The sequence below is a fragment of the Xiphophorus maculatus genome, chromosome 19 (genome assembly GCF_002775205.1).
Source record: "Xiphophorus maculatus strain JP 163 A chromosome 19, X_maculatus-5.0-male, whole genome shotgun sequence".
NCBI lineage: Eukaryota > Metazoa > Chordata > Actinopteri > Cyprinodontiformes > Poeciliidae > Xiphophorus > Xiphophorus maculatus.
Genome location: NC_036461.1, coordinates 13,710,107 through 13,733,504, shown reverse-complemented (window position 1 = coordinate 13,733,504; position 23,398 = coordinate 13,710,107). Strand labels below are relative to the sequence as shown.

Genomic DNA, 23,398 nt, shown 5'->3' with positions numbered 1-23,398 from the left:
AAGTTTCCACGGTTATTCATGATTTTAGTGTCAAGTCATCTTCTTGTCATGAGCCTTGCTTGTCTAGAGACTAAAAAGTTGAATGTCAACAGTTTTCTTTTTTTGTTCTAGGGTTGCCCTGTATTTACCTCCATCCATATTCAACTCAAACCAGCTCATTGTCCTTGTTGGAAAAAAAGCATTTACACAGGATGACACTTTTGACACCATCTTGTTTGGTGTGGGTGTTGTGCTCATGGTCATGTGTTGTTTTAGTTTTCTGCTGCACTTTGCCCTTGGCTTGAGCTACAAATGTATTTGGGTCTTATCTGACAAATTACATGAAAGGTTAGTTTCTTCCATATGAGTCTATATCAGAAGTGAGTATAATGGACAGTAGTTAAATGTAAAATTCAAAAGAAGAAATGCAAGACATTGCACCTGAAGTAATATATTATTGTAGCCCATGTGTGGGATTCATCTAAGCAGTACCTATGATATGTATCTGATCGTTTGGGGTTGGTATTTTGCACACATAGATATTTTGGTTAGATATATTACGCAGCTTTACATAACCCCCTTTAAACTTCTTTATCTCTAATCTGTTTGCTTTGTTCCTTGGTTTTCATCATGCTATTTTTTCCTGTAATGTTCCCTAACAAACCTCTTAGTCCTTCACAGGAGAAATGATTTTGTGCTTAATTGTCTCTGTAGTAAGTTATTTCTTAAGTCAACTGGATTTTATTTTGGGGTATTAAAAAGTTAAGAGGACTGAATACTGTTTTAATTATTTAAATTTGTAGGAAATTAGGAAAGCCATATATTTTCTTTCCTCTCCACAAATATGCTTCACTTCTGTCTTGCTGTGGTGTAACATAAACCACCCTGTTCATGTCTCATGAAGTAATTTAAAAAAATACAGCCTCAGTTGTTGGTGAAGAGGAGCCAGTTTGATGATATTGGGCTGACAGCACAGACCAACTGTCTGTATTGTGTGATCACATTTCACAAGGCAGTGAGACCTGCAGCTGAAGTTCAGACATTTCTGTTCAGTAGCCAGGAAAGCTGAGGTGTAAACAGGAACAAGAGCTGGGAGACGCCCAAACCTCAGTGGCACGGCCCAGCCCGCATCATTAGTTCTGACATTAAGCTAAACACTGAGCTTGCGTCTTTTCTCTCCGCTGCCAATCACCACCATGACTCAGACTCGATTGTACTGATGCCCAATGGCCATCCAAGTCAGTCTAGCTCTAGTGGGATATCATTTATTTGAGTGGACAGATGCTCTATTATAGCTGCCTGTTTTCCTGCTGCTTATGTTTCATGTAAGATATATATATATATATATATATATATATATATATATATATATATATATATATATATATATATATATATATATATATATATATACTGTATATAGTTTTGACCACTTTTAATCTCACATCTCACAATAGTTTGATCATTTAAGAGAAAAACTGGTTTCAATCATTCTGTGCACATGTAGAAGATCAGCTCCATGCCAAACCCAAATACAGCAGATCCAGCCTAGTCGTGAGGGTTTGGGCTCCTACTGTCAGTCATGCTCCAAAGCATTCCACCCTCACCATCAGATGTCTGCCGCCATTGCAGCTCTGAATTCACTGGCATGCTTTAATGTGGATTTTACGTGTCAGGTTTTATTCACAAAGACCCTTATTGGCTTTATAATAGTTTCAGAAATTAAAACAGAGGTTGCTTACAGGGACTAACTTGCTAGTGAGCAAACTCTTCTGAAAATTATTGAGATAAAAGAAGGGATTCTATAGCAGCCGATTCTATAGTTCAGCTCAAGTAAATCTTGTTACTTGTATGATTTTTCTTGTCTTCGAACGTTTCTTGTGTTAGATTAATGAAATATAACTTGCATACTTGAAGATGTATTCATGTATTTAGGATCAAATGATTTAGTGATCAATAAAACCTCAGAAGTATTCATTTAAGCACAACTTTTTATTTGAAAAATTTGTTCTCCAACAGTTTTGTACATTTGGTCATATTCAAACTGTGAATGTAATATATCTGCAGAAAAATATTGCTTTGAGGCCTTCTTGTTGCTCATGTTCTGTTCTGTGCAGTGTACTGGCTGGCTACAATGGCACCATATTTGCTTATGGTCAGACGGGAAGTGGGAAAACATTCACCATCACTGGCGGAGCTGAGCACTATGCAGATCGTGGTATTATACCTCGCATTCTGTCCTACCTGTACGAACGCTTCAACCAGGTCAGAGCAGGCACCTCTAACTTTCTTGTACAGATTCCCTAAATAATTTGTAAAGATGCATGGATAGATTATTGTTAAGATGAATGTTTATAATGTTGTGTGATATGTGTTGTTTTTCTGAAAGGTGTCTCACAGATTATGTAAACCAAATTTCCATTTCTATAAACAATAAAGTTTTTATCTTATAAAACAAATATAACTTAATTGGTTGTTTTGTTAGCAGTATATGATAAAACCTGTGCCGTTCCTGTTATTATTTTGGCTACTTTAGCAGAACTTGAAGGCATATTTTACAGTGAACTTATAAGTAATTCAAACTAAACTTGAAGTGTAGTTTCCAGAAAAAGTACACAGGTGGCTTTCTCAAACTTGCAGGTTGGTGTAATTAACTTGCAAGAAACGCATTGGAATTTTTAGGGTACTTTCTAGAACTGATATGGTTCATTTTGGAACATACAGAATAATCTCTGGTTCTTGCAAGTTGATTTTTGAAATGTACACACTGCTTTCCAGAACATATGTTGCTTTCTATATTTTAGAGGCTACTTTCTGTAATTTGTTTCATAGAATGCTTTATGATATCTTTCTGAAATTTTCATGGAATTTTCTGGAACTGATATGCAACTTCATGGAACTTACCTTTTGGAACTTACAGGTTACTTTCTGGAACTTTCACAGAAATTACAGGTTACTTTGAACCTAAATGTTACTTTTTGGAAGTTAAGGAAAGTACCCTATGAGTTCTAGCAGAATGTAAGTTTGAGGAAAGTATTGATTGATGTATGTACCGTATGTATGAATACTTTTTTTTTCTTGCTAAATGTAACATAGATTACAATCCACTAATAAATAAATTGTAATAAAATCTGATGGCTTGTACTACTATCCTGTCTCAATTTATATAATTTTGCTTCACAGGAGAGCAGTGTGATGTACACCATGCACATCTCCTACCTGGAGATTTACAACGAGGTGGGATATGACCTTCTGGATTCCCGATGTGAGGCGTCGCGACTGGAGGACCTACCGTCAGTTTTTCTGTCAAACGTTTTTTGTTTGCCTTTGTAGATATACATTCTTAGAGAAAAATAAGCCATATGAGTCAGACTTTTAGATTTTACATTAACTGACACATGAGTTTCAGTGTGGTAGTATGTATTTTTCATGTACCACTTCATTTTAAGTCACTTCTGGACTAGAAGTCAAAGTTTTAGGTACCCACAAATCACAGTCTTCTGGAAATAACCAGTGCCCGTTGTGAACCATGCTGTGGCCATACTTGCTGAATCATGAAGAGGCAGTGGCAGTGACATTTGCTCCATTTTACGTCTGTCTCCATCTTTCCTCCACTCCCAATAATGAATGGTCTCCTTTCTTTCTGAAATTTCTTGCACTATTTGATATTGCTTTACATTTGACTTTCCATCTGTTTTCATTACGCACTCATCTTTCCATCATCTGGATTCTTAAAAGTCGGCAAATTACCCTCATTCATTCCATCATTTTTTCGCAGAAGCCCAATAATCAAATTATATCTAAGGTTGGCTTGGTCGTTGCGGAAAATTAATCTGCCAGGACGCAGCTTTGAATGACAATAAGATTAGTATTGTTTTATCAGACCACTTGAATTACCTACACATGTTAACATAATTATCTGCATGTGTTCTCCAATCATTCCTCCTGTTTGACAAGTCAGTCAAGTAGTTGCACTCTCACATCACCGGTGGCTGGATGGAAATTATGTGGTAGGATCACGGGAGTAATTTAGTCCCATCTGTGTTTCAAATCGCCTGATGTGGGCGAGAAACAATCACCTGTTTGTTTTTAAGATCTGGCCCTGTCTGTTATCAAGTTATGAACACCCAGATAGATAAATCACATGTGAGACAAGTCTGCAGCGCAGACTGTTTGGATTCAGTGCTGAGTGACGCCAAGGCCATGGGAGGTAAATGGATGACATAACTGGCACATTTAATGCTGTGCTTTTAGTTCTGTGTTAAATTTTGAAGTGTGAAGTCTTTCAATAAATGTGTGCAGCTCTGACATTTTTATTTAATATGCCAGGTTTTCAAAAATCTGGGAATGAATCCTACTTTTCTCCCAAAAATGAAGAATAAAGATTTTTGTCATTATATACAATGCCTTTCAAAAGTATTCATACTTCCTGAACTGTAATTTTTTCACATAGAAACTTCAATGTAATATTAGGATTTTATGTGGTAGTCAAAAACAAAGTAGAGCATAATTTTAAAATGGCATAAAATTCACACGTGATTTCCAAAATGTTTGTTGTAGATTCAGCTGCAAAGCTTTTGAGTAGAGTAAATTCAATTTTTGCCCATTTCTTTTTCTAAAATATCTTTAAAAACAGATTGTCGTTTGGATTTGGGTGTGATCTTTGACTAGGACACTTACCTCCATCCATCTCACTAACTTTGGCCATTTTCCCTGTCTCTGCTAAGAAATCATCACCAGCTTTTTCACATTACAACATTTTATTCATGACTTTAGATTTTAATGTTGCACGATGTAATCTATAATTGTCTTTTTAAAGTCTTTTAAAAAAAACCTTTTGCTATTTTTTTGGCAGGAAAGTGATGATTATGGAAGATACAGAACAGAACATCCATCTCAAGAATTTGTCAATGCAGCAGTCTGGTAACGTAGAGGAGGCTCTCAATCTGCTCTTCCTGGGTGACACCAATCGCATGATTGCTGAAGTAAGAAAAAGGGAGACATAGATACACACACACCCGCACGCACACCCGCACACACAATTTATGCAGTGATCCTAGTCAAGACTGTAAACCGTAAGCAAAAATTACACTGGCCACTTCCAGGGTAAGTGGCATAAGGAGTCATTGTTGTTGTTTCTAAAATGCAATATACATACTAAAAACTACCTTAGTACCCTTCTAAAACATAATTTTAGTCCACAGAGGGCCTTTTTATCAGTTCCTTTGCCCAGTAAAACCCAGTTTTCTCTCTGTAATTTATGTTTATTATGTGGTGCCTTTTCTTCACTCGCCCAAGCTCCCCTCACTGATGACAAGATGTGTGGTGGCTCAGCCTTAGTTTTTCAACATGACATTCATGAGGTTTTGGAGGAAAAAAGCCGATTTCACCTTGTTTACTCTTGTCACTGGTTTGCTGATAAATAAATGACAGTAAAAGTGACCCAGATGATAAGGTTTCAGTCACAAACTGGTTGACATTGACGTCAATTTCAGATGTGGTTGGGATTCTTCCATGAAACAAAAGCACTACTCAGAAATATGATAGAACTTTAGTTCTTTATTAAGGGGAAATGTAAACTGAGGGGCACGTGCTGTACTTAATGTAATCCATTTGTTCCGTTCCACCCAGATGACACCCTTCTGGGTTCAATTCTGTAAAACTAGAAGGGGTATTTTATTGGAAACAGCTTAAAAAATGGAAATGAGCTTTGCTTTGGGGAGACCCCACAATCGTCCACCCACATAGAGACATTTACTTGCTTGTCTTCTCTGGAATTCCATCTCTAGAAGTCCCCCAGAGTGAATCAAACAAAGAACCCTTAATATTGTTCATTTATCTCTGGCAGAATCCCCCAAGACGTTTGTTCTCCACAATGAGTTTCCATAAAGTTAACAGCAATGCCTTCTTTCTTCTCATGATCCCATCCATGTGGATAAAAGATGACACATCCATTCATGCAAAACTCAAGAGGACCATTAGCTCACTCAGTTTGAGAATTTTATTGGACTTAAAAAAAACACGTTTTAAACTCCTCACCCTTCTGTCAATGTTTTTGGGGATTTTTTTTCTCCCATCTGGTCTTTTCTGATTCACTTTGTTGTCCAAATGTGTTCAAAGCTGGTTTTCTCCCTGCAGTGAACTCTAACTTCTGTTGAACCTGTAGGAATGGGTACATTGCAGCTTGGCTAAATCAGAACTGCATACTTGTGTAACCTTTTTATGCATTTCACTTTTAGTCACCAGAATGTCCTTTTGTGATGTTCCCTTTCAGCACTCTGTGTGGTCAGAACAGCCGGTGGTGCAAACAGAGCAGTATGACTGCAATGCAGGGTGCATTTATGTTTGTAGTTTATAGCTTGTAAAATTATAGTTGTATGACACCTTCAGGATCATCTTAGGTTTTATGATCTGCTACACTTGCATAGCCTCCTTATGCTAGAACCCTATCATCTCCAGTAATATGAAAATTAGACTAATGTAGTGCACACTCTCATCCATTATGGACAATGCAATCCCATTGATAGTGTCTTGTTATTAACCACCATTATCTTGGTGAAAAGTTATCTGCAGGAAACAGCTGGTAGATGTGAGACTATTAACTGTCGAATGCAAAAAGACATAACATTTTATCTACTTAATTTAGCTTGGTTACACATTTAAACAATTAAAGATCATATGCTATTCACTCTTCTAACCCTTGCTAAAAATACCAGAATAATTTTTTTTGTTTCTGTGTTTAATAAAATGTAGATTATATATTTTTTAAATCATTTGAATTACTTTCAAAATATGGTGAACAATTCAGACCTACAACTTTAACATAATCTACATTAAAGTGTAGATTATGCTGTGACGCACAGCAGAGGGAAAAAATAATATTGCTGTAATTTAAAAAACGTGAATAAATGACAAAAACTGGACTAACTTCCTCTGTTTGTAATAAAATGATCAAAATAGGATGAAATATTTCACAAAGTACAGGAGCCATAGATAGTTAAATTTTAATAAACTAATTTTAACTGTTGCAATTATGTAAAATTCAATTATTGGCCAATATAAAAAAGAAATTAGTTTAGTTCTCTCTTTCATCTTGACAGAACTGACAGAAACCAAACTGTTTATAGATTTATATCTAAGGAGAATACATATTTTACATATCAAAACAACAGCAATTTTCTCTGCTTTGATTTAAACCATATTTTATAGAAATTGGGTAAGAAATAAGGGCGCTACTGCTATTTTTGTGACAGATTCCTGCTCATCCAACATTAGAACAGTATGGCTTTGTGTTCATGACTCAATGTATTGATGCACAGGAGCACACCACTAGCTGCAACGGTTAATAGGCGATGTCCAAACCAATAATATATATCAGTGGAGAAATCCTACAAGCGCTACAATCTGACTCTACTCCCTTTTTGTTTACATTTTGTGGTCTTCTTCCGAGGTTTAGTGTTGTTTCCTTCAGTAGTTCTTGGTGCAGCTCCACCACAGGCAAAAGGGGGCACAGGTTTCTCAATTAGTTTGGATCGTTGAACACAGTGCAATGTGAATGTTAATAGGTATCTTCATATAGGAATATATTTATCTTTCAGTTTTACAACACATTTTTACATGGATTTAGATGGAAGTCAACATGGCCTTTTAGTGCTATTTAACAGGATTTTTATTTACGGCTCAAATCATGTTAATCCACAGAGCTCTAGTGGTACACAAACTAAAATTCTTTCCTGAGAATTTCTCTCTGTCCCTGTTCATGACCTTAAAGTACAGTCATGCCTTTTAAACACAAAAAAGGATCCTTTTCTAAACTCCAAAGGCTGTCTCACATTTCTCTAGGGATACCCTCTGGACAAGTGCAGAGTGAAGGGAATTTGGTCTGAGGAAAGGGAGGACATCTGCAGGTTAAGATAGAGAAATGTCTGTCATGACCTGCAGTGACCCTAACAAGCAGGTGTTGGCACATTTACGTCAACTACTTAAGGCTAAGAGAAACACTTTTTCCAAATTAGGGGACCTGAGATGTCATGTGTGAATTTATCAGATTATTTTTAACAGAGAAAGAAAAAAAATATTCTTCTGCAAGGTCTTTCTTAATCACAACATCATAATAACATAAATCTAGAGGCATGTGCTTTTCCATTTGAGTTGTTGAAGTGGCTCAGGATAAGAAAATACAATGTAGTGTGATTCCATCTGTTTTTCTTCTTAGCGTGGGTCTCAGGAGTCACCCATCCTCTTTTGGTTAAAGATGTTTTCATGTAGAAAGTGAGTCATACTCTATTTCTGTCTCTCTCCTAAGACCATCCATAAGCCACCATTATCTGTGTACGTTGTGTTGGTCCACATGTGTGAGGCTTTTCTATCGGCTAAGAGAGACAAACAAGATCTATCAAAACTAACCTAAATGCCCTCTAACGTATCTTTTTGTTCTTGGTTCTTGTCTTTCTCAGACCCCTATGAACCAGGCCTCCACTCGTTCGCACTGTGTTTTCACCATACATCTGTGCAGGCGTGAACCTGGCTCAGCTACCCTGCGCCGGTCCAAACTGCACTTGGTGGACCTGGCTGGGTCAGATCGAGTCAGTAAGACGGGCCTGGATGGGCAGCTACTCACTGAGGCCAAGTACATCAACCTGTCACTCCACTATCTAGAGCAGGTATACTCATCTTTATTTAAAGATCCTCCTGATTTTTAACCATTTTTTTATCTCTTCAGAAAATAGTTTGTTAGTGATAAAGAGCAACAACGATAAATTATGAAAAAAGGTCTTAAGTTGTATTTACAGAATAAAAAGGGGCAAAATATGACCTAAAACATTGCATCATAATGTCAAAATGTCCTGATAACACTATTCCTCTCACTCAACCACTTATTCCATCTGGTGCTCATTTTGGAAATCATCTACATATTTATAATTGTTCAACCAAATTACTGTATGTTGTTGGATTGTGTTGCAAACTGAAATAATTTATGTGTGTTTCTGCAAAGAAGCATTTGAAAGGGAAAGTAAGAACCATTTCTGTTTTCAGATTGTCTAACCCTTTTCTGATTGACTGATTGTAAACACTCCTGTGTATCATAGAAGTGGTTCATTTTCTGGTTCTTGTCCTCAGGTGATAATAGCATTGTCAGAGAAGAATCGTTCCCATATTCCATACAGAAACTCCATGTTAACATCAGTGCTGAGGGACAGCCTTGGGGGCAACTGCATGACCACCATGATCGCCACCATGGCAGTCGACAAACGGAATCTAGATGTAAGTTTCGGCATTCATAACCCTGTTTGGATACCATATTCTGTTAAACCATTAGAAAATTTAAAAAAAATGCTAAGGGATAAAAAGAAATAGAAAGAAAAATAAGAAATCAATATATTTTCTGATGTCAAAGTTCATTTTGAAATGTCAGAATGCTCATGTGCCTCCAGTCACACCAAATCTTTTAAGTTCATCACAGGTATTTAAAAAACGTTTGGTATATGTAGAAAAAAAATTCAACAGCACATTGCAAGTACTTTTGGTTTTTAACACCTTACATAGCCTATGCTTTAGGCTCTTTTTTAAAGAAAAAAAACAAAAAAAAATCAAACTTAGGTAAGAGATGTGTGCAAAAGAATATCTACATCAAGTTTTTATGCCAGGCAGTTCACCATGGAAGGCTGAGCTTATTTTGAAAAAGTGATTATTATCAAATCATTACATGAGTGTTTTTATTTTCTCCCTTATTGTCCCCCAGAGAAACAGCGACTGATTTTTAAAATTGTTTTTACCAGGAGTCAATCTCTACTTGCCGCTTTGCTCAGCGTGTGGCGCTCATCAAGAACGTGGCCATATTGAATGAAGAATTGGATCCTACACTGGTGAGACTGTCAGAATCATGTTGCACTTTGTTTAAAACAACACTTTAGCTAGCCCACGAACTACACAATCTTGACCATTCTAAAGTGGGTCGTCAAAACTTTGATATTGACTCTAAGTGTTACAAAACCTAAATGTTGTTTGATTTTGGAATTAAATTATATTTCCAGTGTTAGTCACTCTCACTGCAGGAATTTTCACATCTTAGACAGCATGAATATCTATCTATCTTATGGTATTTAGACAGCTCACGTGTCCTGTATGCATTTTCTATCCATCTTGCTTACTTTTAACAAATTGTTATTTAGTATATTTTACACAAATACATCACATTTTTTAGAGGAAACATTTCAGTAGGAAAATATGCATATATTTATCTGCCAAATTTTATGGAAAAGATCATAGACTGGATTTAAGGGACTTTAACCAGCCCCTTTAAAGTTCAATGACAATGTCACAGTTTTAGCTTTTCTTTGCAGTTGTTCATTTATTTAATGTTATATACCTATAACTTTGCATCCTTAAGCCCTTTGTATTTAACTTTATCAGGTTTCTTTACTCCCTCTTGAAGGCTTTGAAAAATAATTAACTTGATTTTGGTCTTTCCTAGTTCTGAATAAATATGAGAAAAACAAAGTAGAGCATGAAAAGTCTTCCTGTCCTTCTGTCAACATGATAAACAACATATTATATTAAAAAAAATTGTTATACCAACCCAAATTATGCTCATTTTTAAATAAGACACACATAGAAATGATCTATCAATTCACCTGGCCTCTTTCCCTGTAGAACATCTCATATGTAACGCCTAAGTATTGTGGGATAATCTAAAATTCATACTTAGACTTTGTATTTATACTTAAGCAAAGTCTTATGAAGTTAGGAACTTTGAGTTTGGAGATGTAAAAAACTGGGTTCTGCACCAGGCGGCTACGGAGCAACAAGTTGCTTTTTCAAGCTTTCACAATAGTAACTTTGGCTAGTAATAATAAAGAACCAGGTAATGTAGTGAGACATAGAAATACTACCTTTTTTTAATAGCTACAATAATTTTTAAATATTTTCATTAAATTCCAACAATAGAACAATACTAATAGTACCAGTAATATTTCTTGAGATGATAAAAACAGCTGGGTTTTAAAGGGTTGTAAAGGTGTGATGTTTTTCTTAACTTTCTTCATCTAAAACTAGAATATTTTTTTCACAAAAGATAGCAACAAATTTCCTATGTTGTATCAAAAATGTACAACATTTGCAGCTATAATTGAGTAACTGTAGCTGGACTGTTCACAAAAATGACTCCTGTGAGTGCAAAGTTGTAGACCTTTAATTTAAATGTGAAATATGAAAAAATTAGAAAAAAAGATCCTGTTTTGTACAAAACTGTTTTTGACATGCTGAGTATAATTTACAGTCTTTACCTTGTGAACATGTATCATAAATATTATGGTACGGGAGTGTAGCTGAAAGTCAACATAGTGTTGAAATGTCTTGCTGAGGGGATGAGTTATGGGTCTTCACAGCTGTGTCCATGTCCTATGCTTCCATCCAGATCTTCCTCAGAACCAACTGCTACTGTAATCCTGCTGCTAAGATTTGACTGTCCACTTGCAAACTCTTGAGAGGTATTTTTATAAGAGTCTGCGGCTGGCCCCAGTAATTGTGACAGCGTCTGGCTGTTCCCATTTGGGTCTGACAGAGTTACAGCTTCAGGCAAACTCAACCTCCTTCCTCTGTTTATAGGTTTTATCTTGTCTTTTGCATTTTCTCCCCTGTTGCTGCCTGCTTACCATCTCTACATGAAAAAGTGTGAGTTGGAATAAAGCAAAGCCTGGAGTGTAATTTATAAAAATGTCATTTGTTGAGGTTCGGGATGTCACTTTACCCCATTAGATTGACAACTCCCTGTTGGACTTGCTCATTGCGGTAACTGATTTGAAAGCTGCAGTTTTCAACAACACTATTATATTTGCCACATTGCCTAAGTAGTCCTATGCTGCAGCCAGGATACTAAATGGATTTCTGAACAGCAGGAAACCGACCAGACCAGACAAAATATTTAGCAAGTCTTTCATGGAAATGGGAAAGAATGAGGTGTTGAAAGTGACCTGTGCTTATAATGAAGTCTGCTTCTGTGACCTGACCATATTAGGGTGTTATTTTCTCTAAGGGCACAAAGGTCAGTTGTAGACCAAAAGCTGGTTTATGTTTGCCAGTGGAGATTTTCTGCAGTCATTAGCTCTTCTAAGATGCCTCCACAACTTATTGTTGCATTTCTTTTGTGTACCTTAGACAAAGATGATGCCAATTAGTAGATACCTGTGACTCAAACAGAAACTTCCTCTCACTAACCGACACGAGAGTTTCAGAAAGTGGGTGCAACATCTCCTCATGTGTTTGGAGAAAGTTCAGTCAAGTGTTTCTGCTGTTAGATGCAATGAGTGCAGCCCTTGTTTACTTATTTTTGGGGAGGATAAAACTTGTCCACGTGTAGATGGTAGTGGGAAATTGTGCCTCCTTTCCCCTCATAAAAAGAGGCCCCTGTAATAGCAACATTTTTGGGAGTGGGATGCTGTATACATGCATTTAAAGTGAAACCTGTGGTTATACTGCAATGCTTACAGTTTATTGTGGGTGGTTTGCATGTACAAGAGGAGGAGGTATAATCTAAAGTAAGCACTGTGTTAATGTTTTACATTTAATTGGGTAACCAGATAGTTAGAATTTAGGTGATGGCAGAGCTGTTTCAAAACTACACTTTTACAGTACCTAGCAACTGCAATAACACTCTTTGCACTTTTCCACATCTTTTCTAGATTTTATGAACCACAAGTTTTTATTTTTTAGATTTTATGCAAATGTTCAACACAAGGTGCGGCATAAATTTGAAGAATATATTTAAAAAAAGCATACACTCTTTCTAAACTCAAAACGTGTGGCATGTATTTGACTTTTTTTTTTGACAGTTCGGATGAATAATTTTGTCTTGGTGAATTGTGCCTTACTACTTCAACTTGCATACCAATAATTGAACAGGCCTGACAGAGATGTTCAATGCCTGGGCTAAGGCGACTTTATTTACTAATTACTTGACCTATGAAAGTAATTGCTTAAACTGGACTAAAAAGGTTTAGTCCATTTTTTTTCCCAAAGGCCTTTGTGCATTTAGAATACATTATTTTACATGTTCCAGACCTAGACTAAAAAGGATTGAAGAAAATGCTTGCCACACAGTGACAGTTTTTTTTGACAAGACAAAATGTGAAAAAGTTATGGAGCCTACTTTTGCAAGGCTCTGTACATCTTCTGATATCATCATTACAGTGTGCTGCATTGGTGCCCTAACAAGAGTTTGTACAAGAAAAACCCAAAACTACCTCATCATTTTTATGGCTTAAGTAATTTTTTAGCCTTAGAATATGTAAGTCTGCCATGGTACTGTGGTGCCCGTGTGGGATTTTTTGCTCTGAAATAGACTGCACCATCCCGCTGACCAACAGCCGGCGGTCAGATTTTTAAGGATGCAGCTGGGAGAATTACCATCAGAGCAGTGGTTCTAACAAAAAGAGTCAGGGAGCGGCTCTGGTGAAGGAACGGTCAAGCCATGATATTCAGTGTTGAAACATACGATATGGGGTGGATTAGAGGCATAATCATCGTTGAGCGAAGTGGCACCCATTCAAAAACCGCACCATAGCTGTGTTTTCATTCTGTAGCATCCTGAATCAACTGCATCTGGGCATTTTGCTAGTTTTAGTGGTAATTTTAGGTTTAAAATGACCACTGTTTAGTTTCTGTTAGATCACTTAGTCTGACCTTTGACCTTGTATTAACTATTACTGAAACTAGCCTAATTAGAATTTTTGTGTGAGGAACACTGTCGAGTTAGTGGTACACAGTTGGTATCTTGTGTTAAAGATACCAACTGTCCACAGGAAGAGAACGGTTGATGGTAAAAGAGGACTGACATTAACCAAAATGTTTCTTCTGACTTGAAGAATTATTGGAATTTTGAAGTAGTCCAGCTAGCGTCCTAGCTGATAGCTGCAAGCCTAGATATTTTTCATGTATAAAAAACTCAAAACCTTTCCTTCCACTTTTTATTTATGCATTACTTTTTCTATCACATAAAAATAATACTAAAAACGGAATTAGAATTGTATTTGCAGTGTGACCAAAATATTCAAACAGAACTAGAAAAGTCTAGCATTTCTCTGGCTGTGTTGTGTTACTTTTTGCCCTGAGGACATCTGATGTGAAGCCTCCCACTAATGCTGTGACTTCTGTTGACACTGTATAAAGGACCATGAACTCTATGTTGTATTCTTTGGATTATAATAAACGGCTAAATATACAGTACAGAAACTCTTCATTTGTGGACTTAGGTATTCCTCTCTTATTGTGTGTCATTTATGACCTCCCACTGTACCTTTTGCATCTTTCAGCTTATTGCACGTTTGAGAAGAGAGATCCAGTTCCTGAATGAAGAGCTGGCAATGGTGACAGGAGAGCAGAGACAGGAACAGCTAACTGCAGAGGAGATACAAAAGTATGCCTTCTGTGATTTTCAAAAATGTCATTGTTGTTTTTCTTTTCCAAAAAGCACGAGAAATACAACAAAACAAGCATTAAAATAAAGCAAACCAACCATAGGGTTGTCTGTGAAACAAAAAAACATGAAATTACCTATTCTGGTTAATATCATAAAAACTGAATGTCCAAACATTAACTCTGCATTTTTAGTTTACTTTTATTTAGATATGAAAAGGCCTCAGGTGTTCCGCTAAACAATCAGGACATCTTAGTCCTAAATGTCTGGAATTTTCTATTTCAAAATTTGGGAATTGCAAATACCTGAACAGCCAAACATAGGATTTATAAGAATTTATAATGTTCCTAATAGGTGGCTATTACTTTTACTGACGGATATTCATCAGGACTTAATTTAGATTTCATCAACTTAAACATATTTGGTTGTCTTGGGCGAGACCACCGGTTTCAGTAAAGATTTGGAAAATGTCCCCTTCAGTATGGAAGTGTTTCCTGTAGCTATTTTTGATTTCATCTTTAATTGGGTGACATATATCCTATTTGCACCCATTAGGGATTCACTTCACAGTGGCAACTTGTAATGACTGTTGTAGCCACATTTAGCAGCAATGATGAATTATTTGTTTCTGTTGCATTCTTATGTTATGACCTGCATTGGTCGACATGTTAATTGAGAGCAAATTGATGAGAGCCAAAAGTGCCACAATGTTAGGAATAAAAAATAAATAAATGAATAAAAAAACTGTATAACTGCAGAGGAGATATGATAGTTTATCATAATTAAAAAATTGTTTTTTGAATGTCGTTCTTGTTATTGTGGCTCTAATATCTGTGGCCAGCCTCTTCTACAAAATAGAGGAGATTAGATTGAAGTTAATTTACATTTTTGATAGACCTAGTGCATATTTGTGAAGTGAAAGGAAAAGGATACATGATTCTTCAAAGTTTTGCAGATAAATCTTATGGGCTTGCATTTGTAAGCAGCCCATAAGTAAAACCCAGTGCAACCAAATGTCCACATTGTTAATCACTTAAATAATTTACACACTTAAATTGTTTGTAATGTAAAACTTAATTATATTAGGAATATTTTTTTTATTTGTGGTTCTTTAAAATAATTGTGCATGGCATCAAGGGACTTTCAGGAAACCAAAATCATAAACTCTTGAAGGGACCAGCGTGTTTGTGTTAAGCCCTCCATCATATAAACTTGGCCTCTTTCTAAGCTGGACATGTAACAGAAAATCAAGAACCGCACATTGTCATCCCTGCATTTGATTCGTCTGGATGGATGCTTTCTGGTCTTTTCCAGTGGCTTCATCCGCATGTCGGGATGCAGTGTTTGGACTATCATTTAGTGATAGTTTATCAACAGGTCGCTCCAGTGGAGCTGAAACTCACGTTGATGTAAATAGTTTTGTTTGACGAGACCCACATTTTAAACTGCTCGGATGAAGCCATTAACCATTTGGGTGCCTGTAAAGGGAATGTGATGGAAGATTATAACATGAATTTTTGGCATTGCTAAAAGTAAGTCTGTGTTTATTTTTGTGTCTTGGCTTTTTAGGTTGGATGAGTTAGTCAAAGCCTTTCTGAATGATAAAGATCCAGATGCGACTCTCTCCCTGGGACCTGACATGAGAAAGATACAGCACTGTTTCTTCCTGATGAAGGTAAAATAGTCAGCGCTGCCTCTGTTTGTGAAGTGACTGCAGAAATGTGTTTTGTATAACCTGCCTCTTGCTTCTGGTATGTTTATCTGTGAAATGTTCCCTCCTTTTTTTAGTTTTCTGTCTTGTCACTGTCGCACACGATTCACATCCTATGACAATTTCAGCTAGTTCATTCGTTTAACTTTTCATATTTCTATAAGAAAGTTATTGCCAATAATATTCCAAGAGCTCTTAACAGAACTCTTACAGTTAGATAAAAAAAACACAATGGATCTGATCATCTTGTCTTACTATTATCCAAATACGGATCTATGAAACAGTGTTAAAAATAACTAAAGTTTCATTTTCTTTTACATTTTTCACAAGTATTACAGTGTTGCATAGTTTTGTTGGTGAATTGTTATTTGAAGTCATCTAAGAAATAAATCAGTAAATATAAACTCAAGTTCAAAAACAAGTAAATTATCAGTTATTTAGAAGAACATACATGTCATGAATTCTGGTGTGTAAAGTGATATGCATTATCCATGATGGTTTTTACACCAAACAGTAAAATTGATATGTTTCATGAACCTATTTTCTTTGTTATAGTGTCTGGACAAAATGATTGAGTGCAAATGTCAGGGTTTTTTTTATTTTTCTGGACACTGTTTTACAAACAGAAAGTGTGTTCTTGCTGCTGCTTCTACTGCTGCTCCGGGTGGCCAAGAAAAAAAACCTCTGCAATGCTCACTCTAGTTTGGTTGGAGCTGAAGCATCCACCAGATGCAGTAGATGTCTGTTTATATTCCCTACAGCTTGTTATGATGCACAAACTCTATCTCCTGTTCAGTTTACGTTCCTGCAAGTAACACCTCAGTTCGGTTCCAGCAAACCTGTTAAATGTGTCTGGTTTAAATTCCATTTTCTTCTTCTTTGGTCCTGACGTTCCATATAACACAGTAGGAGTGTAACCGGTAAACCTTTTATGGATGCAAAAGCAAGAACCCCCCACTTGGTGACTTTGTGTTTCTGTGTTTGATATGATGTAAAGCACTTTGAAATGCCTTGCTGCTGAAATGTGCTATACAAATAAAATTTGATTTGATTTTGATTTGATGTAGGATTCCAATTCTCAACTTGTCCTTGTTTCAGGGTGAGCTCTGATGTGCAGTTTGTTTTCTTTTTCATGATTGTTTGTGTTGACAATCACAGTGAGCTATAGTTCCATAAATTTGATAATCCAGCTGAGCTTCATGAGGTCTAATGAGCCTTGCAAAAGTATTCATTCCCCAAAAAACATTTCACATTTTGTCACGTTAAAGACGCAAGCTTTAGTATAGTTTATTGGGATTTTATATAACTGAACATAAAGTACAACATAAAGTGGAAGAAAAAGGGCTTTTTTTCCTATTAAAATTCTGAACTTCCCAGACTCTTGCACTCCACAAATCTTGTTGAAATTGTTGAAAAACCTAGTGAATTCAATCATACATGGAGTGCTCCCAGCAAATATCTGAAAGAAAATCAAAAAATCAAATCAAATCAAATTTTATTTGTATAGCACATTTCAGCAGCAAGGCATTTCAAAGTGCTTTACATCATATCAAACACAAAAACACAATGCAAAATAGAATCAACAATCAAAACACAACATTAAGTCAGGTTCCATCAATAAATTTGTAATTGATTACGTTTCAAATACAATCCTAAACAGGTGGGTTTTTAGTCAAGAAAATACTCTAGTAACTCATATGAGGCAAATAGGAAAGGAAACTGGCACCTGGTGGTGGCAGCATCATCCTTTTGAGGATGCTTGACAAAGTCAGCTAGTACAGAGAGGTTTCAAAAGAAGATTTCATCAATTCTAGAAGAAAATCTGTTTGAGGCTACAAGACTTCAGAGTTTGGTGGAAGTTCACTTTACAGTGGGGAAAAAATCCCTAAACATCCTACCAGAGCTACAATAAAATGATTTATGTCAAAGCATATGCATATGTTTGAAATTCATTTGGGAATATATGGTGCTGAGTGCTAACGGTTTCTACCTTTCTCTGCATTTTAACCTCACACTTTTCGGTAACAAATTAGCACACGTACCTATTTTACACAAGCACACATTCACACTCAGACAACTTGATAAATAACCAAAAAGGCTTAAGATCAAACAAATACATGTTCTTATTTCAATATTTGTGACCTGTCTTTTTTGTTTCCAGATGCAGCTATGATTTAATAAAGTCCGTAATACAGTTAGGATCTTCTTTGTTGCGCAAAGCTGTCCTGTCACATGAAAGCAACCTGCTTCTGTATATGACATACATGAAATGTATACTTCACTAGTGTCTCCTTCTGGAGTTTGAGATATTTCCACATCCAAGATTTAAAAATATAGCAATACTTTTTCAATACACTATAATTTCAAAAGAAAGCATATTTAGGTGTTTGAAAATTTTTGAGAACCCACTGCCACATTACTAATATTTAGTTTCTTGAGCAGATGGACTGTTCGAAAACTGCATTTATCACACCTGGGTAATCTTTCTTCTTTTCTTTTTTTTACAGTCAATGATTTTGGACAAAAAAGGTGCCAAAACTGGACGCAGTGATCAACAACTGTTACCAACAGGAAGTAGAGAGTATTCCCAAATCAGCAATTCCAGTTCAGCAGCAGAACTGACTAAACTGAATGAAATACTTAAACAACGTGACGATGAGATCAGTATCCTTTGACATTGTGATCCAGCTGCAGTAATCTCTAGTTTCTGACTATCTATTTCTGACAATGGTTTTACGATGAAACATAAAGTTGATCGATAAGCTATCATTTTTCAGAACCATATAAAGTTAACGGCTCTTGACAATTTTTTTAGGTGGTCCAAGAGTGAAATTGGCTCTCTGGATTGTTAAGGTTGCTGACCTCTGATCTGTGCAACTGAGATTAGTTTTAAAGCTGTTTGGTTCAAACTTGATTCCATGGATGATGTAAGAAAGAAAATTGCTCTGTTGTGTTGACAGAATCAACTAAGCAAGATTTGTTACTAGCTCTTGCTTACAAAAGCATGGAAGAATCCCCCATTTTTTTGTAAGTGCTTTGAACTCTGTGACTAGTAACATGGTTACTAGTTTGAATCATTATGATGTGTATTTTTTCTGTCTTGACTGCATTTGATCATCGCTAGTTCAAAATCTGAAACACCTGGACTGATTAAGCCTACCCTGTATCATTCTACACTGAGCATAGATTATTAAAAGTGTTAAAATAATTCAAAAGTCTTTATTTTGGCTTTAGAACAACTTCAGGATTAAAAGAGCAAAATAAAGGAAACACTGTTTATAGACAAGTCAAACACGGACTGGATTATTCTACACTTAGAGTGTCGTACAAGCCAACAAAGTTTGCAATGTGTGAAAGTTTTACTGTATTTGGACAACAAACAGAAAATGATTCTGTTTCCACAAAAAATAACTAAACCCTTGTCTGCTTTTATTCTCATGGAGATGGACATGTCAAGTTGAATGTCTCGTTACACTTCTAAGCTTAGGTTCTGTTACATAGAATTACTCATACACTCATCAAACTCAATTGTTCCACAAGAACAAGAGATTGAAATATTTTTTAACTGTGTCACTTTTTGAACTGTGGCAGCACTTTCTACCAAACTGGAAATATCTAATTCATTCCATTTCTTTCTTCTTTCATTACTGACACAAGAATTTAGGAAAATTATAGACAATTTAGAAAGTATAGGAATTACTGACTAATTCCACTAATAGGGTAATTTGCTGTTTTCCTCACTTTTATCAGGGAAGTCTTCCTTGCAGAACTTTGGTTTATTATTATTGCAAAAATATTTGTTTAAATAATACACTTCTTTGCACACACATAATGTACTTTTAATATTACTACATTCTTGCCAAGTGCTCCACAAATCCAAAAATATCTTGAAGTATTTGCTCAGATATGTTTTCATGTCATGGCTTCTGTTAATGATAAACACTATTGATCATAATTATAGTTCTTAGGTTTGAATATAATATTTCTGAAGACTTTAAGGGTTTATTCTCCACTCTACCCCTCTCGTTGTGGTTTCTCAATAAATCCCAGCACATATGTAGGAAAACTTGAGATATCTGCTTGATTATTTAACCCGTCAAACCTCAGCTCACTAAAATAAACTACAATATTATCATGCAGATATTTTAGCACAGTGTTTCTTGGACCAAATGTGTGTAATGTGATTTCCTCACTTTGTATATTTTCCCCTCTCAAACTGTCACTCCCTGGTTTTCATGGGATGCAAATGTGGTCCACTTCAGTGCCCCTATGCGTGTCAGAAAGCATATATTTCAGGTGATAATTCTCCCACGCTACTGACAAAGTATGTTGTCTTTATTTTCTTTCATTGAGGAGTTTGTATATTTAAGTGCAGCAGCCTAAACTGTGAGTCTGTCAGTCATGGTGGTCTGTCTGCAGTACGTAACATTATAGGCTGACCATGCTTATAGGCGTGTCATCGCTTCCAGCCACTTGTATTTACCAGCTCATCCCCCTGGTGTCCATACCTCTAAGCGTTTCACACCTTTAACTTTAATGTGCCAAAGGTGTTTGCAGCAGCCACCAATGCTTGTGCTGTGGGCTCACACTTCCCACACTGACAAACAGTCTTTATAGGGTTAATTGCAGGAATGTTGCCTGTAAAAGTGTATAACTATCCACTACCCACTGTAAGGGAGTTGAGCACCTGGTAATGCTTAGCTGGCTCTGCTGGTGGGATGAGGCATACGCTAATACATGATGATGGAACAACAAAGGGAACCAAAAAACATTGGGGTGACATTGCATTCTCGTGACTAACCTTAGTTGTTGTGGTATCTGGTATGAAAAGTCAACAAACGCACAACAAACTGTTTAGGATTTGATTTATTTGTGATGCTATAAACAATCTTGTCTTGGCAGTGTTATGACTTATGGGTCAAACCAAATGGGGCTAATGCTTACAGCATTCTAGCGCAGTTAGATCTACTTTACACGATATAACACATGGGCCTCTAACTCCAGTCTTTGAGAGCATACCAACACTATGACATTATGCAGATTAGTAAACTTGAACGGATTAAAACAGAGTCTGTTTTAAATGAATTTGCTTATTCGTAAAGCACTTGTTATGCTAGTATTACCTGAGAACATAAAGCAACAATTAACCTCTTTATATGTTTTCTTTTGTTTCATCCCATTGCAACAAGCCAAACTGTACATTTGACACATTCTACCCTTTTATCCATTGACAGAATTTAGTGTAGTTCCAGAGATCATACAAAGCCTGGGAGGTGTACTTGTATTCACTCTTAGCTGGATTCCTATGATTTGTGCAGTATAACACTGGATTTATATTCTACTTATGGACTTTTTAGAGTTTTCAGCAGAAGAGCCAAACTATTCATCAGCCATATTTTGCAGCTGTGGTGGAAACTGAGGATAAAGGATTGAACAAGAGCTCTCTCTCTGGGCTATAAAGTGGAACAACTCAGCCTTCTTGTAGAAAAGAAGGACAGATAACTCAATTAGATTTTTCGTGGTGCACTTCTGTTGACTGTATCCCAAAAAGATTTGGTTTATGCAATGGAGGGGGACATGTCTTATGCCGTCTTTTGGATAACTCCAAACCTTTTAGCAGGTCAAAAGGTTACATAAATTCAGGAACATATTGTTCCTGAATTTTGTTTGCTCCGTTTGTCTAAAGAAGTAGTTAATCTGCAGGTATTTGAGCAGAAGACTATCTAATAATTAAAACCAGCATAACTGTGAACCCGTCATTATTGAACATTGGGTTTAACAGCTCTGAAGAAAATCTCCTGGATTTATTAACATGTTAGAAATATATTATTTAATTTCAGATGGGCCTCTCTTAGCAGTATCCCAACAGTCTTTATAGTTATCATCACTAGACCTTTTATTGAGTTTATGAATATGCTTACACACCTTATATTCAGGCATTCAAATCAGACCTTACAAGGTCTATGTTGTTTGCTGCTTAGCTTTAATTTTATTAGTATTGTTACCAAATGAGTGAAGATACGGTTTGAATTCTGAATGCAGGCAGGAGTTTTTATAGACAACCACGTGTTTTTTTGTTGTTTTTTTTTTTCAGACAATCAGTGCTGATTGCATAAGATTATCTAAATTGTAGCTTTTGCACACAGGAACTGTTAATTATACTGATTATGTGTAAACATTTAATTGCTTGCAGAGAGTGTTGTGTTAACAGAAGAACTGGCATTGGCTTGCCAGCCATGTCTCCTAGCCTTATTCTGGCTTTTGTAGATCTGTCCTATCCTCTGCTTCAAATCTATTCTCTGATATACTTTGTATTCAAAATACATGTAGATATTTAATATTGTTAACATTGTATAACCTAAAGGTACAGAGGTGCAGTTCCTTGTATAAGTATTCACACCTCAGAGCCACAAACACCGATTTATTTTATTGGAATTTTTTGCTTTTCAAATCTTGTTGGATATTACGTATTAGTTTTTGTTTCTTTGAAAACATAAAACATTTTGGTTTATTAAAAATTACTTATAGAGAACCAAGATGATCAAATTGAGATTTAGACACTAACAGCGCAAATAGATAGTTAGAATTTTTTTGACTTTGTCAGTCTGAGAAACAGAAGGTATGCTATAATTGTAATTTAGACAATGATGTTGACCAGGATTTTTAAAAAGCTTCACCAGAAGCTAGTTTGAAACAGTAGTACATTAGTCATTTTAATTGGACTTATAATCAAATGAATATGAATGCAAGCTATTAATTTAAGTTTTCATCAGTAATAAAATACTTATAGCATACACTGAAATTGTAGCAGTTTGTGGTAAATTTGTCAGCAGTTACTTTCAAAGTACTTTTATTTTCTGTGATGTCATTGGATAGTTTAAGGAGGAGAGTTGAGACAGATGAGGAGAGCGCTTTGGGACTGAGTTTGACCACAAAATGTTGAGTAAATGACATGCGAAGCGGTTCACAGATCTTACGTGAAACCTCACTGAAGTTTTCAACAGTCACTTGAGTTTTGTGGTCAACTTTACCATGATGGGATCTTGGTATTAAAAAAGCTGCAATCCAAGGTGATAGCCTGTATGAATTGAAGATTATTTCTGTTATTAGCTAGCTAACTAAATAAGCGAAATTAATATAAGTGTGGTTTTAGATTAGATTAAACACAGGATGTATTCAAATATGCTCAACAGATTGACATATTGGTGTGTGATCTAAAAGAAGAATGGAATAGTCTCTTGAATTTAACCAATAATCAATTATTTTTTATTGTTATTTTTTTTTCTATGAATAGT

General features: G+C 35.9%; 1 protein-coding gene across 1 annotated transcript in view; it reads left to right on the top strand.

Annotated features, from left to right (window-relative positions):
• kif6 (kinesin family member 6) overlaps nucleotides 1-23,398 on the top strand; it is a 55,244-nt gene that overhangs the window by 6,395 nt on the left and 25,451 nt on the right. Inside the window, exons 4-12 of the mRNA XM_023352259.1 lie at nucleotides 2,097-2,244; nucleotides 3,163-3,272; nucleotides 4,835-4,964; nucleotides 8,436-8,642; nucleotides 9,100-9,243; nucleotides 9,759-9,845; nucleotides 14,289-14,392; nucleotides 15,962-16,067; nucleotides 18,611-18,767. Coding sequence (XP_023208027.1) covers nucleotides 2,097-2,244; nucleotides 3,163-3,272; nucleotides 4,835-4,964; nucleotides 8,436-8,642; nucleotides 9,100-9,243; nucleotides 9,759-9,845; nucleotides 14,289-14,392; nucleotides 15,962-16,067; nucleotides 18,611-18,767 — 1,193 coding nt within the window. The remainder of the gene's footprint in view (nucleotides 1-2,096; nucleotides 2,245-3,162; nucleotides 3,273-4,834; nucleotides 4,965-8,435; nucleotides 8,643-9,099; nucleotides 9,244-9,758; nucleotides 9,846-14,288; nucleotides 14,393-15,961; nucleotides 16,068-18,610; nucleotides 18,768-23,398) is intronic.